The 19616-nt window shown below is 38.7% G+C and overlaps 1 protein-coding gene across 1 annotated transcript in view; it reads right to left on the reverse strand.

Moving 5' to 3' along the window:
• Positions 1-1134: 1134 nt before the first annotated feature.
• LOC139735876 (uncharacterized) overlaps positions 1135-19616 on the reverse strand; it is a 50334-nt gene continuing 31852 nt past the window's right edge. Inside the window, exons 15-18 of the mRNA XM_071646627.1 lie at positions 16234-16539; positions 12807-14632; positions 10758-10959; positions 1135-4249 (exon numbers count right to left, since the gene is read on the reverse strand). Coding sequence (XP_071502728.1) covers positions 2492-4249; positions 10758-10959; positions 12807-14632; positions 16234-16539 — 4092 coding nt within the window. The 3' untranslated portion in view covers positions 1135-2491. The remainder of the gene's footprint in view (positions 4250-10757; positions 10960-12806; positions 14633-16233; positions 16540-19616) is intronic.

Consider the following 19616-nt stretch of genomic DNA (forward strand, 5'->3'; position numbering starts at 1 on the left):
AAGCACATGTCTGACAAATGCTAATAAAAACTCCCTCTTGCACTATGTACACACTTTACAGGTATCATACTCCACTTATCAGTCCACTGTCAGTCAAAGGCAACAGACCTCAGGGAAATTCCATCCTGATATTATGTTGCTTTGTATGAAAACAGTCAAATCACAGCACCAGATCAGTGAAAATTCAGGAAAAGATCGGATACACGAAAAAAGTTATTAAATTCTGTAAAAGTTTAGAGGGTAAGACAAATGGCAACTCTGTGTGATGTAGGTGTTGAGCAGCTCACCATTCAGTTCGTGCAAAGGTTTCACCAATTTTAAATTTTCTCCTGAAAAAATTTGTTCGGACCTGTTCTTGGTATATGATAGGAGTACATTTTATTTGTTTTCTCAGGGCCAAAATATTTGAGAAAATAAGAATTAGTGAAATTTTGTGTGAAAATAACTGAAGAGCTGCTCAAAACCTAGATCAAAGAGTTGACAATTTTAAAATTCATAGTTTTGACATGTGTCTGATTTCCCACCCCAAAAACCCTGAGTATTGCAAGTTCACCTTCCTGCATTCTTGCAGACTCAGTATACAGTATCAACTTACACACTCAGTATATAGTATCAACTTAGCTCTATCACTTCCAGTTCTAGAGGAGAATAATGTAAGGATTCCTTAATTTCGAGGGGTTTGAGCTCACCTAGGGGCCCCAGGGGGAGGATGGTGCCCATTTGAACAAACTGAGATCCTATCTCCATAGGGATGCTACCTGCCAAGTTTGGTAAAAATCCATCACAGGTTTTTTTCAAGAAGATGAAAATGTAAAATTTAGGCCCCAATTTGGACCCCCGAAGCTGCCATGAACAAACTTAAAACTTCAGTCATCAATGTACTTACTCATAGTATTAACTTAACTCTATCACTTTTGGTTCTTCAGAATATTTTTAAGGATTCCTCAGGGACTTTCCAGGGGCCCTCAGGGGGAGCATGCTGCCCATTTGAACAAATTGAGATCCTATCCCCCAAGGGATGCTACCTGCCAAGTTTGGTGAAAATTTAACATGGGGTTTTCAAGAAGATGGAAATGTACAATTTAGGCCCCCATTCCCCCCCCCCCCCCCCCCCCCCTGGATCTGCCATGAACAATCTTGAAACTACAGTAATCAATGTACTTACCCACAGTATCAACTTAGCTCTATCACTTCTGATTCTAGAAAAGAAGATTTTTAAAGATTCCCTAATTTGGGGGGGTTTAGGACTTCTGGGGGTCCCCAGGTGGGGCCTGGTGCCCATTTCAACAAATTAAAATCCTATTCCCATAGGGATGAAAGCTGCCAAGTCTTGTGAAAGTTCATCATTCCGGACCAATAGTAATCGCAATAGCTCACTTGAGCCTTCAGCTCAAGTGAGCTAAAAATCATTGATGTACTTTTGATTTTTTGTTTTGTTTTGTTGTCATACAAAGCAACATAATGTCTGGATGATATTTTACTTGAAGACAATTTAAAATGGCATTTCATGATCTGGGAAATAAATCTACACAGGATTACGACCAATGGTTCATAATGTGGCAAACAAGAATACACTTTTCAAATTACCAGTAATAGTGTGAGAAAGTCCTTTAAAGACGTTATATTACAACAACAACAATGCCGATAAAAAAATCAGCAGTAACAACAATGTTTATGCTAGATTATCAGGATCACTCATTTGGCACATTTTTCATCTTTTTGTGAAAAGCTTGAAAGCACAAGACAACATAGCACAGAAAATCTCTGGATATTTTTTTTCCCCAAGATCTCATCCTGATTTGACAGTTAAGTCCCAGCAGCTGAATTACATAAACATGCTACAGCTCATTACTTCTCTTCTTAAAAAAAAAAATAGATATATATCTTTACTTGCTCATGAGAGTATATGGTCTGTACAACAATGAATGTTAGGACAAGACTTGCTCAGACATTTCAGTTTTAAACTAAGGTGTCCAGCCATGTATAACATGGAATATATTTACATTACTTAGTTTTCTAATTGAAGTATGAATGTCAACAACAATCTACACCCATTAGATACCAGTGATTGCTGCAATGTACACAAATGATGCCATTTTTTTTCCCCCTCAATATCCATGCACAATTTCATATAAAACATAAAGACAGAGAGCACAATGAAATCCTTGTATGCTGACCAGTTATCGGGCAATATTACACAAATACAGAATGAAGGACAATGGTTGGAAATTTCTGATATGTATCAATGTCTCTTACAATGTTACACAATGTGTAACAATCATGAAGTCATGTCAGCACTGCAATCCCAAAACAGATTAATCACTGTTCTTTGAATTAAACATATATGAACTTCAATCCATGAGCAGTCAAGCAGTCAAATAAATATACAGTTTGGGAGTCTATGTATATCAGTCTTCTGAGGCTTCAACAGACATCGTTTTGATCTGCGCATCTTTCAGAAAACTATCTTGTAAGCTCTTAAGAATGAAACTTACAGGTGTGGGGGTGGTCTATCACCCATCAGTTGTCGTTGTATTTGTTCATGATGTAGCTGCTCAGCCACTGGATCTCTCATGATACCATGGGGTGGGGCAAACATGCGTGGATGGGGCACTGCTCCTGGGGGTGGGGGTCCAGGTACTGAGGCTGGGCTAACAAGAGGGTGCTGGGTTAAGGGGACTGGAGTTGGGCCAAAAGGAATGTGAGATGGAACTATAGCAGCAGCATCAGTTGGAGGAATGAGGGCAGGCGGGATGTAGGTATGGTGGATGTGCTCTTGAGGATGGAAGTGGACATGGGTGTGTGAATGTGAATGTGAGTGGTGGTGGGGGGTAGGAATTCGGCTAACAGGTGTTGGGATACCTGGATTGACCCTTGGGTCAAACCTTGGGTCAACAATGTGCTCTACACACGGGTCAATTCTAGGGTCAACGCATGGGTCTACCCTGGGGTCTGCCATCATAGCCATTCGTTCAGAGTGTAGGCGTTCTGTATTCAGTCGTTCTGCACTTGACGATGGTGGAGCCATGAGATGGCGTTCATGTTCAACCCCATGAAGAAATGCTGAAGGATGAAGAGAGGGATGCATTGGAGATTGCCTTGTCAACTCTGCAGAGTGGACAGAGCGCGACTCCCGCTCCCGGGCTTCTCTAGCCTCTCTGGCTTCTCTCTCTCGAGCTTCACGTGCAGCCTGGGCTTCTCTTGCGGCTTGAGCTTCTCTTGCTGCTTGGGCTTCCCTTGCTGCTTGAGCTTCTCTTGCTGCTTGAGCTTCCCTTGCTGCCTGCGCTTCCCTTGCTGCTTGAGCTTCTCTTGCTGCTTGAGCTTCCCTTGCTGCTTGAGCTTCTCTTGCTGCTTGAGCTTCCCTTGCTGCCTGTGCTTCCCTTGCTGCTTGAGCTTCTCTTGCTGCTTGAGCTTCTCTTGCTGCCTGTGCTTCCCTTGCTGCTTGTGCCTCACGTGCAGCCTGAGCTTCCCTTGCGGCTTGGGCCTCACGAGCTGCCTGTATTTCCCTTGCCACTACAGCCTCTCTGACAGCTTGAGCCTCTCTTGCTGCATGAACCTCTCTAGTGGCTTGTGCAAGTGCTGCCTGTGCATGTGCTGCCTGTACCTGGGCTTCTCTGGCTGCCTGAACATGGGCAGCCTGGACGTGGGCTGACTGTGCCTCCCGCGCTGCTTGTACGTGGGCAGCTTGTGCGTGGGTTGCTTGGGCATGTGCCACCTGTGCAGCATGGGCTGCTTGAGCTGCTTGGGCCTGTTGGACAGCGGACACCTGGGCTGCCTGAGCCTCTGCAGCCATCAGTGCATTCACGACAGTGCCATCAGGGCGTGATGCATACTGCTGCTCATATCCCATCTTCTGCCTAAGCTCCAGGTCACGCATCTCCATCTCTCTCATTCCCAGATATTCTCGTTCCCGCAATTCCCTAAGCTCCCTCTCGCGGAGATCACGCTCCCTCATTTCACGTTCCACTAGGTCAATCTGGGCATCCCGATTGCCCATAACGTATGCTGACTCCAGCTGGTAGCGCAGAATAGGATCAGGACCAATGAGGTTAGGCAGCATCCCTGGAGCTACATGAGAGTGAGGTCGTGCATACTCACTCAATGTTCGTAAGGCAGGGGTTTCAGGACCAGGATAGGCAACCCGAACACCTCCAGGATAGTTAGGTGTGCCAGGGACTGGAGTTGTGGTAAGAGAGCTCATCACTTGTGCATCAGCACTGGTGTTTTCAGGTGGTGTGTCTGGCCGTCTCTGTTAATGTGAACAGCAGTATGGTGATGTCAATGCTTATCTCGCAGTGAGACCAGAGTTCATGTTTATATTTCAAAAAAATAACATGATCAACAAAGTATACGTATTTGTTTTTCTATCATTATAAAAAAATGCTATATGGTCAGTTTTACGGTAAAGGGTGTAACTTTCAATTTTTAGCCTTTTGGCCCACCCTGAACACATAGATTTACAGATCTCAAAGATTTTTTCCCATGTGAGTCACCTTATGAGTAGCCACCTTGGGTAGCATAATCAGGTCCAGGTATTGATGCGTTTTGTTTTGACAGTCACATATGTACCCTAAAAATGACTATTTTGTTGCATTGAAATTCATATAACATTTTTGAAATGTTAATAATTTTCTACAGCAACTGCAGAGATCTAATTTTTTATGTTAAAAGCATAGTTGTATGGTCAATTGAAATGACCAAATTAGTTTGGTTTGTATCTGGCCCTTTATTTTAGAATACTATGACTTCAAATTTGAGGTTTCGGAGGCTTCATTTTCCGTTAACAATTGTTTACAAACTTTGATGGACAGTAATGATCAGTGGATGTGTTTTGGTTACTTTCTTTTATGCTGAAAATAGTAAGGTACAGCTAAACTTTCGACTTACATCAAAGTTTACTTGATTCTAGGGCTATTTGAAATTTTGTGATAATTTTATTCCATCAAGTGAAATTTCCGTTAGCAGTTTTGAAGCCTCCGAAACAAAGTGTTTAGTCAAATAATATGAATATAGATAAGAGAAGCGACCTAATCTATATGTCAAAATGTAGGATATGGGGCCCTAACCTAATAGACCAAAAATAGTTAAGATCCGCCAAACTCTCTGAAAATAGGAGACAATACAAATTTTCCGTTAACACGTGAAGCCTCCGAGACGCATTGAAGCCTCCGAAACAGCAAAAACATCTAATTTGACATTTCTGATAAATTCTTTGAGTGTCTGCCCCAAATTATGCCATGAAATCATCAACAGACATAGACAGACAACAAAAATAAAAGAAACATTATGATACTGCAATGATTTTTTGAGCTAATACACTTTATAGAGAAAAAGTGGTTTCGGAGGCTTCAAAAGGATGTTAACGCTGCATTTTTGTGATTTTCTCTGGACAAAATCAAATTAGATTTATTGTTCACCCACCCAATGATCGCTTATGACATATCTAAAGATATTTAATCACATTCAGTTTTCTGGCTGCTTTGTTTACTCACCAATATAGATTTACTATATGATTTACCTATTTTTCTTAAACAGTGCAGACGTGTCCCACATAACTCACCTTTTCATTCAGCAATAAAATATTAGCAGATGAGGATGTTGCCCCACAAATATGTTTAAACAGTGTATATCAACCAAAAAAGACACAATTTACCCATCACTTTCTACATAACATACATGATTTTCATAAAAACATAAGGCATATCAAATTAATTTTCCAGATGTTTCGGAGGCTTCATTTTATGTTAACAGCATGTAAATGGAATGTTCTGATTACAATTTTGTAATTCTAAGTCTATCAAATAACTGTTTGGACTGAATGAGACTTAATGATTCCTCAAGCAAGGTGTAGATAGTTGTTTAAATGTATGAAAAGCATTTATTTTGTAGGTTTCCTTTTGAAACAATGAAACAGGCTAGATATTGTGAGTAATGAAAGTGACTTCCAGCTTGCGTGCATGCCCACATCATGCAACAGTAGTGCTACAAAGCAAGTAGTTGTGGATACATCAATGTTCTTAAGTTGGATAACTCATTTTTACTCTTGAGAGAAGTTGAAGTGTTGTGACCATATTTGTATCACTCTTTTGACTGGTTAGACTTTGATAATGAAGACCAAACAATTACTTGATTATTTAGTGTTAAATACACTTTTTTTTAAAAAAAGAACTGAACACTATTCCTGAAGATTCAAGGACTTTAATAGATGGTTATTCAAGAGGGAAGCATACACTGAACTAAGAAATATATTACTTTTGAATTTAAGGTTGTATCTTTTATTCATGATCCAGAGCAAATGGTGGAAAATGCTTTTTGGATTTTTACACTTTCGACTCACTATCATCTGAGTGTAATAGTTTCGAAACACTTCGAAACATCTTTTACATGTCCATTTATAACCCATTGACAAATCCATTCCATTGTTACTCACATGGCATTTGTTTTTGCCATACTAAAATCTTGACTTTTTCAGCTTTCCATTTCTTAACAAGTTCTTTGGCTTTCATTTCCAATACTTATTTGGAGGAAAATAATTAATCAATAAATTTGTGATTGGATTTGAAAATAGCTAACATCTTGCAGATTATCATTTCTGTGGTGTGACTTGGATCACAAGGTACTGTTTTGGAATTTTGACATTTGATTACTTCATTCAGACAGGTTTTCATATCAATCTGTATGTCAGATCTGATGCATGTAAGGTGCAACACAATCTTGATACTATACCCTGATTGATTTCCCATACTTTATCATGCTAGCAGTGACCACTTGATTATTTTTGATTAAACAAAATGTAACTTGTGTTACGAAACATCTCTTCGCATACATGTGTGAGACTCTATGACATGTTTGCGGATGTAGTTCTCAGTGCAGTAAATGGACAGTAATGGTTGGGATAGGATTGTTTATAAATGACATATAGACCTCTACTTATAAATAGCCTCTTGCCATGGGATACATGTAGTTTACATGGGTGGGTGACTGGAGAAGTTATGTTCATGAAGAACAATATTGACATGATTGAAATCTTTATAATCTGTTTAGTCCTGGCTTTTCTGGAAAAAGTTACAAGCCCCTTAACTATTTTGAAATTCAAAGGGTTAAAACTGTAGTCTGTGGGTTTATATACTATTTAAAACAAACTTGTGGGTTTCTAAAAAACTTAGATATTTTTTTAACACATTTGCTGCTTTTTAATTTTTTGCTAAAAAGGTTGTCATTTTTAGAAACAGTAAAAGTTCTGTTAGCAATTTCTCAATGCGTACCTTCAAAAACAGGCCTCCAAGCTGTCACAGGAGTCACACTAACTGGAATTTTATAAAATAACTATAAAAAAGAAGCCTTTGAAGAATTAAAAAAAAAAGAAAAATAAAATGATATGAAACAGGGGTGACTTGTATACCACAGAAAAAAAAGTAAAGTTCTAACTATCATATATTATAGGGAACTATACATTTGGTCAACATTTTTTTTTTTAATTCAAATTCGTACACAGTCATGGGTAGGGTATGTACATTTATCTTTTCAACAGGCGATTCAAAAAGATGAATGGGATCTTGACCATTTCAATTTCTATTGAGCTCCATGATAATATCACCAATATATTGATTATTCCAACTCCATTTTGATGATGACAGTTTGATGATGACCCTTACATGGAATGGCTGATCGGTGTTTAAGAGTGCTGTTCTATGACCATGATCACTGCATTTGATAGCTATAGTAGGGGGTATCAGGCATGGTCATTACGTTATGCAAAAGAATGTTTATAAGCCTTTTTTCCCCTTTCTATATTTTACAATGCTATGTTGTAATCTAACCGTCATGCCATCACATAGTCTATTTTCTATCCCTTTCTCATCAACAGTTGAAATTGATTTCACATGTATATAAAACAATTATGATGGATGGTTTATGTCAATATACATCCCACAAACTGCACTTATAAAGCAAGCAAACATAATCTTTGCATTTTAAGTCTATAGCTACAGTTCTAACTCATTGTAAAGTAATTCTTACTGCATTATGATGAAAAGTTTGACAAATGCATACAGCTGTACATGTGTGTAGCCTAATCATGTTCTGCATTGCCAAAGTCATGGATATGCAAATACAGTGTATGTATACAACTGAGCATAAAGATTTAAAATATTTTTCTTTGTCTCTTAACATATATGTTGGAAAGTCTTTTTTCTGCATACAAATAAATACTATTTTACATGTTACAACATTGTTAGTTATTTGGAAACAATCAGCTGCATTAAAGTACTTCATATCACCTTAAAATGGACCATTTTTGCATGTTAACAGTCATGATGAAGCCTCCAAAACATGCGTTGCTGCTAACTTTAAGCCGCAAAAAAAAAAAAAAGATGTTCCTAATCAGTGTACTTTTATTGCTACTGTTGCAGTTTCCTTTAGAATCATATTGCCTCATGTAATGTCATAAATTCGAACTGAGCATTGCTCAAAGTGTACACAGTTTGTTATTCACTTTTGTGGAAGCCAATTTCCTTATAATAATGAGTACAATTTGTATGAAGGGTAAACATTATGCACTGCCATAAAATGTACATCTGTATACTGTTATTCACATTTTATTGATGCCTTGTTCTTATTCTAGCATGTAGTGATAGTTGCTTACTGTAGTTTTATTATTTTAAGTGAATACAGGACTAGAACTTTGTGTTACCCGTTTTGAAGCCTCCGAAACACACTAGTTTGTTAACTGAAGCCTCCGAAACTCACAAGTCTGAAAATTTCAACTTTGTCAAAAATAATCAAATTTCTTTGGGATTTGGGTTGATAAATGTTTGTTACCAAGAGATAATTTAGGGCTATGTTTAGAGTGGCTCTTGCTTCTAGAACATTCTTTTAACTTAAAAATAGTTTGTCAGGTACCATTTTTACCTTGGAATTTGAAGTTCACATCCAAATAATTGCAAGAGCGAATATCTGTTGGGGGAAAAGTGTTTTGATATTTCAAATATATGTTCACAGCAAATGAAAAGTTGCATTACCTCCACCATTTATCTTCATTTTGGTTGCTGTGGGTGACCAAAACATTCTTGTTGTTTTTACCTAAATTTATCTAAAATTCCATAATAGTCACTTCATTTTTCATATTTAGCCTAAGAATTAAGCTCTGGAATGACAAAATATTGAAAATATAGACATTCCTATATAAAATAAAGGCAAAGATAAAAATGGAAACACAACTTTAATTTTTGACCCTTGCCACATCAAAGTTACACCCTTTACTGTAAAACTGACCATATGTAATTTGCACCATTTTCCACATCACGAAATACTGAAAGTTAGAAATGTGTCTTACAAACTAGCAAAGCAGGATTACTTAATCTTGTGCAATTGCTCACTTACATATGAAAAATGATCTTTACTTCATAAAGCATTTAAACTAGGATGTGTAATAATAAGTGACAGTGGCTAAACCCTAAAAAGACGTGGGGGGGGGGGGGGATTATGGCCCCCCTCCGGAAATTTTGCAATAACTTCCAAAATTGATAAGATCTCATCGTGAGACTTCATGACTCTTTTTTTTTTAGGCATCTTTTTACACCTAATTTGCGTATATACCTGCAGCGGTTGTGGTGCTACATAACATTTTACGGTTACATGTCAGTCAAACATGGCATATTTGTATGTGTTAATGTGTAAAATGAATGAGGTTTTGCAAGATTCTAATGTGTTACTTTTGTTTTTCTTGCACAATATGTTTTTAAGCTATTAAAATCTGATCTGAATTTGAGATCAATTGTTCTGGATATAAAAAACAAAACAACAGAAAACATAAGAATTAAAAACAATAATCAACATAACGAGAAATAAAAAACATAAAAAATCTGGAAATGGAAATATAATTTTGATACATATTCTTGTACATGAGGTTAATATATGCATGTAATTTGCACAAATTAAAATTGGAATTTATGCAAAATGTATTTCTTGTTCAGTAAGCCTAAAATATAATGTCACAGATGAATGATATATCGTCGCTGGGGTGACAAGACCTTGTATCTGCAATTTTGGTGAAAATGACTTTTTTGGATTAATGGTCAAATTATGGGTTAAGTGATGTCCTGTCCAAATCCCAACTGTCTTACTACGAAAATGAAGCCACCACGGCATGTCAAAGGAAAGGCTATCCCATTCGCCACAGTGCTTTGGCCGCCATGTTTTTTTGCTCTCCTGAACATTTGACATTTTGTAGATACGAGGTCTTGTCGACCCAGCGACGATATGTCATCATTGTTACAGTTCAGTATGGAATAAATGGACATGGAAAATGCTAAGGCACCCGAATTTGATATGTATAACAAATATAATTGTTTACATCACTGTAATTAATTACATAATTCTTTGGTCTCAGACAACAAGTTTTCTTAAAACATATAAACAACTTCCTTTCACATATTTCACAATGAAGGGATCACTTAACATCCATATTGGCACAAAATAAACAAACAGATAAAAATATCCAAGAAAATTAGCATATTTGCATAATTAATTAGCCTCAATGAGAAAATTATAATGATTATTGTAAAATTAGCTATGCATTCTTGTTGGGTATGTCATAAACTAGGTGCATGCCGAATTTGGCGACAATTGGATATTCCATGGCCAAGATCTTGGGGGGGGGGGGGCATCATACCCCTCGTCCTCAAAACCTCCAAAATAGCCAAGTCTTTTTAGGGTTAAACTAACATTAAGCCAATCAGGCTATAGTTAAAACTTACTGCAAGTCTTTCTTTTGTGTCACTGCATTTCCTCTCTTCTTCTTGGCGATGAGAAGTTTTCTCTTTGTCGCGATCATGGCTACTGCCCGCACGTCGTTTGCGTTCTGCACATCGTCGCATCCATTTGGAATCCTCTTTGGGTGAGAAAAGTAAGTCTGTACGACTGCATGAATTGTTACGTCTAGACCAGTGACGGATAAACCTGTTGACAAAATAATATATAACACATAAAAATTTAATAAACAATGCCACAGATACTATGTCAGTGAAGATTGCAGCAAACTGAGACAGGCAAAAGATATTTCTCAGCATTTTAGTGATATGAGTCATATTACCTTGTGTTCCAAAGTGTCTGCATCAAGGTGCCTATAATGAGTGACTTGAATTCCTCATAGAATAAACTTTGAAGCATTCTTGTACGTAAAGCAAGGCCTTACATCATAAATTTCTTCACAACTTATGAAGAGCCATAAAGTGTATATCACAAATATATTGCATTCAAACATTTTCTTGTAAGAGATGGTTCCTGACATGACAGTAAAAAGTATATTCCATTTGAATTTAAAACATTATCAAGTTTCATAACATGAAAGACTAGAAATGTCGCTATGGCGACTGGTATGCCTCCGCCATAATGCATGATTCTCCTAATAGGTCTATAGTACATGTGGACAATGTGTGATTACATTTTCACAAAATTGGCAAAATATTAAAATGACATGTTTGTCACAAATGTATTGAATGTTTACCTTCCTTGACCTATGTTTAATTGGATGAATTGGAGAGCATGTACTTGGGGATTTAAGAACTTTAACTTGACTTTGACCATTTCATAAGTTTATGCACTGAGTAATTTTCAAGGTATGGAGAAAAAGTGCAATTTCTGTATTGAACAGTAATTTGTTATCATTTTCATCTGGCCTTTGATTTATAAGAGAAGCACTGTCAGGCAGAACATACATAAATTCAGCATGTACTAAGTTTCAAGATAACTTGAGCCACTTCCGAGATATGGAGAAAAAAGTAAGTTCAGCACTTTCACTTGATCTTTGACCTTTTGACCTTTGACCTTCTTGGCAAAAAAAAAAATTCCAGAGAATCTCTATTGGGTTAGACATGCATACATCAAGTTTAAAAAAAAAAAAAAAATCCTGCTGGCATTGCATAAATATAAGGAAAATAGTAAGATTTTGAAGTATTGCCCTTGACCTTTGACCCCTGACCTTTGACCCCATGAACCCTAAATTCCCTAGATAACCACTGCCAATCAGTAGATGCATATACACTATGTTCCATGAAGATACCTTGAACAATTTCCAAGATACAGAGAAAAAAGTGAAATTTTAACATTTTACTTGACCTTTTGACCTTTGACCTTTTGACCTCATGACCCCAAACTTTCACCAGAGAATCTTAATTGGGTAGTACATGTATACACTAAGTTTCAAGAAAATATCTTCAGGCATTGCATAGATATGGGGGAAATTATAAAATTTTAAGCATTTGACCTTGACCTTTTGACCTTTGACCTTGAGCATGTGCACCCAAAAGTTGATAGGCACAACTTCACCCCCTAATACACATACATGCCAAGTTTCATTAGGATACCTCAAAAGGTTTTGGTAGTTACCCTGTCCACAAAATTCATTACGGACGGACGGAAGGACGGACGGAAGGACGGACGGAAGGACGGACGGACGGACGGACGGAAGGACGGACGGACGGACGGACAACCCGAAAACATAATGCCTCCGGCACCACTTCGTGGCGGAGGCATAACAAAAGAACGTTTAACAAGGTTTCTAGAATTATTGCACACAGAAGGAAGGATAACTTTACACTATTTTCTGTGCTTTTGTATGGGTCGGTGATGCATGTGCATACAATTTCTTCATGTTGTTGCAATGTACATTTGTTTTGTTTTGAGGAGGAAATTAACCTCTACTGCCAAAGGAGGAAACATTGGCATCTATGAGATCTATCATCTATGACATAAAGTGAACACAAGGAACACTGCACTAATTTGTTAATATGAAAGTCAACACATACTTGGCAGAAAAGCTGGTGTGAAGAAGGCGGTCAACAAGAACAGGTTCAGGTGATGGTGACCTGTTGCCAACATCCTGATAGTCATCTTCCTCTTCTTCATCCTCTTCTCCAACCTCAGCTTTCTCCTCTTGACCTCCTGGCATTCCGCCTTCATGCCCTCTCCTCTCTTGTTTGACAGATATCAACTTCACTTCTACCGACTCTTCCTGCATTGGCTCCTTTTTGATGGTACCCTCTGTGTACCGCAGTTTAGGTTGGGGCAGTGATGGCAAGGAGGAAGAATTTGTGGCCGCTGTCATGTGCTGAATCTCTGTGATGACAGAAGTCTGCTGGGTAGGTTTCTGATCCCCCATTATTGAACGGTGAGCAGCTTCAAATTCAGCCTTGACTTTGGAAATGTCAAAAGTGCCTTTGTCATTTGCCTGGGATGAGGACTGGTTTGCTTGTACAGGTTTGTGGGGCAGAGGATATGGATGGCTATCCTGTGGAATCTCTGTCTGCTCCTGTCTCCTCTCATAAGACATGTAGGGATGATAGCTATAAGCAGGAATTTCCTGCTTGATACGTACATTGCCCACAATAATTGGTTCCTGGTGAGGCACTGAAGATGGAGGATAAAGGAGTGCCCCTTCTCCTGATCTGTGCTTTGTTTCCCTTACATCACCCTTTTTCTTTGGCGAGGTTGGTCGCTGGCTTTCTTGGCTGATGACTGGTGTCCTTGATTGAGTGAGTTTTTCCAAATTCTTAATGTTTTCTATAGGTTCATGAGTAGTCTTTGCAAGTGCCTTCTCTCCTAACCTGAGATGACTCTCTTTATCATAAGGGATGTGTGAAGACACTCCTTTTGAATACATCTGAGGCATTCCAAGGGTTGGTGCAGGAAAGCGAGGAACTCCACTAGGGTAAACATGACGAGAACTGTCTGTTTCTTTACGGCACTCACTGGCATGACTCCATTCATGGTCTTTGTCAACCATCTCACCTATCTGATTCTTTTTCTTCTCTTTGTCATTAATGGGTTGCCCTTGGTTGATATCCTTAGCTTCTTCTGGTGTACGATTTCTGATGCTCTCAAATCTTTCCTTGTCTTCCTCAGCTTTAGGTAAGCTATCTATGGGCTGTCCTTGTTCTCTTTGTTTCTCATTGTAATTACTGTGCAAGTGTGATGCCACTCCCTGAATATGTGGCATGGCCATATTTGGCATGAGTGGCAAGCCTGGAATACCCAACATACCTGGCAATGGTGGACCTCCTGGAAAACCAATGGGATACATGGGAGGGGGAGGAGCTAGGGGTGTTTCCTTCCTCTCTGGACTGCTCCTCTTTTCATCCTCTGCCTCTCTTTTTGGTGAAGGATCTTTTGCCTCAAGCTCTGTTCGAATCATGTGATCTACAAAACTGGTCTCAAAAGTCCTCTCTCTTCGGGATGTCCTATCTCCTGACTCAAGAAGTCTGCTAGAAGAAGTGAAGGCAGGCAGGAGTGCACTTGCTGATGTGAATGGTGGCAAAAGCAATGCAGGTCCATGAGAGGTACTTGCTGAAGACACCTGGTGTATTCCTGGAATTGGCTGTGCAGAGGTCCCTTCTGTGGTTGCACTGGTTGGCATTACTAGTGTTGATATCTCATCTCTTTGTGTCACCTGAGACTGATTGGACAGTACATCCTTGATTGGACTGCCATGGCTTTCAGACTTCTCTGGTTCTTTCTGAATAGGGAGCTCATGGGCTTTATCACTCTCACTCTCTGTTGCTGCAGGTTTGTCTTCACTGTTTCTGGCTTCATCCTTCAGTAAGCATGGCTGCGGTGAATCAAATTGTTCACCTCTCTAAATATGAATAGATAAATAAATGTACAAAGATAGTCACAGGCACATTGCTAAAAACAAGTACAATAGCTTCATAGGGTACATATAATTCTTAATTACAAGCACTCTCATGAAGTTGGCTTTTTCAGATCTTGAGAATGACTTAAACATTCTGTGAAGCTAAGGAACATACTGTGTGTCTCTGCAGCCATGGTAGTGCTATGAAATCCCACGATTCCACAAATGATCCCTGTCATGATTGGCTAATATATACCGCTGCATATTCAAGAAGCTCAAATGCAGAGATGTTCTCATTGGTACCCACCACATACCAAAACTTGAACTCATTCAGGGACCAAAATGGTACCCTGAGACAGTCCACGAACAACTTTCCTTTTTATGTATTATGGAAGTTGAATGTGATATTAAGTAGGCAAAATACTGTATATCAATAAATTCTCAAAGAATTTATATAGGGAAATGCTCTCATTGGTCCTGCCTCCCACAATTTTTTTAATTCCTCTAGAATGGACAACCCTAGGATGATACAAAAACAATTCTTATTCTGTGTCCATCAAGGAAGTAGAAAATACCCCCCCCCATAAAAAAAGAAAAGAAAAAAAGAATAAGAAAATATAAAAGAAATCTATGGTGACTGATATGCCTCTGCTATATTGCATCATTCTCCTAAATAATCTTGACAATATGAGATAACACTTTTACCAGATTGGACAGACCTTTGACCCTTTACATTTTCAAAATATGGAAAATATGGAAAATATGGTGAAATTTTATCATCTTCACTTCATCTTTGAACTTTAACTTGAACTTTTCCAATTGAATCATTGTGTGGTAATGCATACTGACATTTTCATTACGAGTATACATAGTATACATTAAGCAGTTTCTACGGTATGGAGAAAAGAGTGTAGTTTCAGCATCAAAAAGTGTAAACTAAGCATTTTCACCTGACCTTAGACCACTTACGTGTACTTTTGACCCCCAAACCTAACACTCCCCATGAGAATCATTGTCAGGTGATACATGTTTATATACACTAAGTTTCATGAACATACCATAAGCCATTTTTTGTGACATGGAAAAAAGGTGGAATTTTAGCATTTCCACTTGACCTTTGACCCTATGACCCAACACTTTTCTGAGAGAATATCTATCTGGTAATACGTGTATACACTACATTTCATTAAAACATCTTCAAACATTGCAGAGATATGGGGAAATAGTGACATTTTCATATTTGACCTTGACCCATGACCTTGAGCGCTTACACCCAAGGGTTGGAGGGTGCAGCTTTGTCCACTCATACATACTTATGCCACAAAATAGAATATGGATAGAAGGATGGAAGGACGGACAACCCAAAAACATAATGACTCTGGTTACACTTTTTTTGGGAGGCTACAAAAAGAAGTCAGTTCTGAATGTAGTGCAGAAAAATGTTGAAAAATTAAGAAATGTTAGCAACTGTTTCTCTAAATATGGTTCCCAGCCAGTCATGTTACCACTTTAAAAAGTTTAACACGGCCATTATTTGAGATTTTTAAGCGTGCGTTCAGGTAATATAAACATGCCAACTGTAATTATATGAGACTATAACTCACCTGGACATCTGCTTCTACTTCCTGAAAGTTCATTTCCATGTCCCCAGAGACCATCTTGTTCTCGTCTTCTTCCTCCTCCTCTTCCTCCTCTTCATCACCATCCCGTTCTTCCTCTTCTTCTTCCTCATCATCATCATCTTCCTCCTCATCTTCGGCCTCTGCCTCCTGCTCCTGTTCTACCTCCTCCTCATCCTCCTCTGCTTCCATTTCCTCTTCTTCCTCTTCTTCCTCTGGATCCTCTTCTGGCTCCTGTTTGATCCTTGGTGGTAAGCTGGCAGGGCTATCTGGACCATTGTCACTCTCCATCTGCATATTCAAACAAAAAAGACAAAAGCACAGTAAGAGGCAATGCATAGTGAATATTCAATGCAGAATGTGTTGGGGACACTGGGTGTGTTGTCCTTTTAAATGTCTTGTTTCATAACATTTCACTGTATGGAGGTCCCTTTTGAAATGAATGTGTCAATTTGAATGATGAATATTAAAAGATGTTAGACACTTTAACTCTTGACAGTTTCTACTTAACTGTTTTCATCAGTCAACTAAACCGGCATTTTACGTGGGATTTCACCTGTGAGCCCTTTCATATTACATCTCCTGGGTTAACCCTGGTGCAGCAGCATGAAATTTGCCAAGTGTGACAGGGGTATTAATTTCACCATGATAGAGGGCCATATGAGTAATTAATAAAAATAAAAACAAGGAAAAGTAGAAATTACGCGGTGCGTAAAATATGTCCCCGCCGGAAGTAGCATTTAGTAGCAAAATGTACAATATCAGTAAAAAATCAAGGTCAAAGGTCAAAGAAGTCAAAGGTCAAAATTCTGTGTAGAAGTTTTGAAGCCCTCACCTAGTGCCATCACAAAAAGCAAACGGAATCGAAATCGGGTTAGAAATGGCGAAGGAGTAGCATTTTGTAGCCAATGTACAATATAGGTCAAAAATCAAGGTCAAAGGTCAAAGAAGTCAAAGGTCAAAATTCTGTGTAGAAGTGTTAGCCCTCACCTAGTGCCATCACATAAAGAAAACGGAAATGAAATTGGGTTAGAAATGGCAAAGGAGTAGCATTTTGTAGCCAATGTACAATATAGGTAAAAAATCAAGGTCAAAGGTCAAAGAAGTCAAAGGTCAAAATTCTGTGTAGAGGTTTTGAAGCCCTCACCTAGTGCCATCACATAAAGCAAACGGAATCGAAATCGGGTTAGAAATGGCGAAGGAGTAGCATTTTGTAGCAAAATGTACAATATAGGTCAAAAATCAAGGTCAAAGGTCAAAGAAGTCAAAGGTCAAAATTCTGTGTAGAAGTTTTGAAGCCCTCACCTAGTGCCATCACATAAAGCAAACGGAATCGAAATCGGGTTAGAAATGGCGAAGGAGTAGCATTTTGTAGCCAATGTACAATATAGGTCAAAAATCAAGGTCAAAGGTCAAAGAAGTCAAAGGTCAAAATTCTGTGTAGAAGTTTTGAAGCCCTCACCTAGTGCCATCACATAAAGCAAACGGAATCGAAATCGGGTTAGAAATGGCGAAGGAGTAGCATTTTGTAGCCAATGTACAATATAGGTCAAAAATCAAGGTCAAAGGTCAAAGAAGTCAAAGGTCAAAATTCTGTGTAGAAGTTTTGAAGCCCTCACCTAGTGCCATCACATAAAGCAAACGGAATCGAAATCGGGTTAGAAATGGCGAAGGAGTAGCATTTTGAAGCAAAATGTACAATATAGGTCAAAGGTCAAGGTCAAAGGTCACAACTGAAATTCTGCGTAGAAGTTTCAAAGCTCCCATGTAGTGCTATCAAATAAAGCAAACAGAATCAAAATTGGCTCATAAATGACAGAGAAGTAGCAAATTGAACATTTTGATCACACACGGACGCACAGACAGACAGACGGACGGACAGACAGACGGACGGACGGACACACGGACACACACACGTACGGAGCCCGTTTCATAGTCCCCTGCTCGAACTCGTTCGGCGGGGAAAAAAAATCCACCACAAAATATGAATGCTAGAGGCCACACAAGAAATATACTATGGTGGCACCCTTTGACCCGATTTGAAGGCGAACCAATGGGGCAAGCAATCCAAAAGCAATCCAAATGTGGCAAGTACAATGTACAGTGCAGACAAAGAGACCTTTTCTTTATCAAACTGGAACAGGTGAGGGGTGCTACCACCAATTTGAACAAGGAAAAGTAGAAATTACGCGGTGCGTAATATATGTCCCTGCTGGAAGTAGCATTCAGTGGCAAAATGTACAATATAGGTGAAAAGATCAAGGTCAAAGGTGAAAGAAGTCAAAGGTCAAAATTCTGTGTTGAAGTTTTGAAGCCCTCATAGTGTCATCACATAAAGCAAACGGAATCGAAATCAGGTTAGAAATGGCGAAGGAATAGCATTTTGTAGCCAATGTACAATATAGGTAAAAAATCAAGGTCAAAGGTCAAAGAAGTCAAAGGTCAAAATTCTGTGTAGCAGTTTTGAAGCCCTCACCTAGTGCCATCACATAAAGCAAACGGAATCGAAATCGGGTTAGAAATGGCGAAGGAGTAGCATTTGGTAGCAAAATGTACAATACAGGTCAAAAATCAAGGTCAGAGGTCAAAGAAGTCAAAGGTCAAAATTCTGTGTAGAAGTTTTGAAGCCCTCATCTAGTGCCATCACTTAAAGCAAACGGAATTGAAATCGGGTTACAAATGGCGAAGGAGTAGCATTTTGTAGCAAAATGTACAATATAGGTTAAAAATCAAGGTCAAAGGTCAAAGAAGTCAAAGGTCAAAATTCTGTGTAGAAGTTTTGAAGCCCTCACCTAGTGCCATCACATAAAGCAAACAGAATCGAAATCGGGTTAGAAATGGCGAAGGAGTAGCATTTTGAAGCAAAATGCACAATAGGTAAAAAATCAAGGTCAAAGGTCAAAGAAGTCAAAGGTCAAAATTCTGTGTAGAAGTTTTGAAGCCCTCACCTAGTGCCATCACATAAAGCAAACGGAATCGAAATCGGGTAAGAAATGGCGAAGGAGTAGCATTTTGTAGCAAAATGTACAATATAGGTCAAAAATCAAGGTCAAAGGTCAAAGAAGTCAAAGGTCAAAATTCTGTGTAGAAGTTTTGAAGCCCTCACCTAGTGCCATCACATAAAGCAAACGGAATCGAAATCGGGTTAGAAATGGCGAAGGAGTAGCATTTTGAAGCAAAATGTACAATATAGGTCAAAGGTCAAGGTCAAAGGTCACAACTGAAATTCTGTGTAGAAGTTTCAAAGCTCCCATGTAGTGCTATCATATAAAGCAAACAGAATCAAAATTGGCTCATAAATGACAGAGAAGTAGCAAATTGAACATTTTGATCACACACGGACGCACGGACGGACGGACGGACGACCT

Source organism: Diadema antillarum, unplaced genomic scaffold, assembly GCF_040938485.1.
Source record: "Diadema antillarum isolate AM-2024a unplaced genomic scaffold, OU_Dant_1.0 seq00000604_RagTag, whole genome shotgun sequence".
Taxonomy (NCBI): Eukaryota; Metazoa; Echinodermata; class Echinoidea; order Diadematoida; family Diadematidae; genus Diadema; species Diadema antillarum.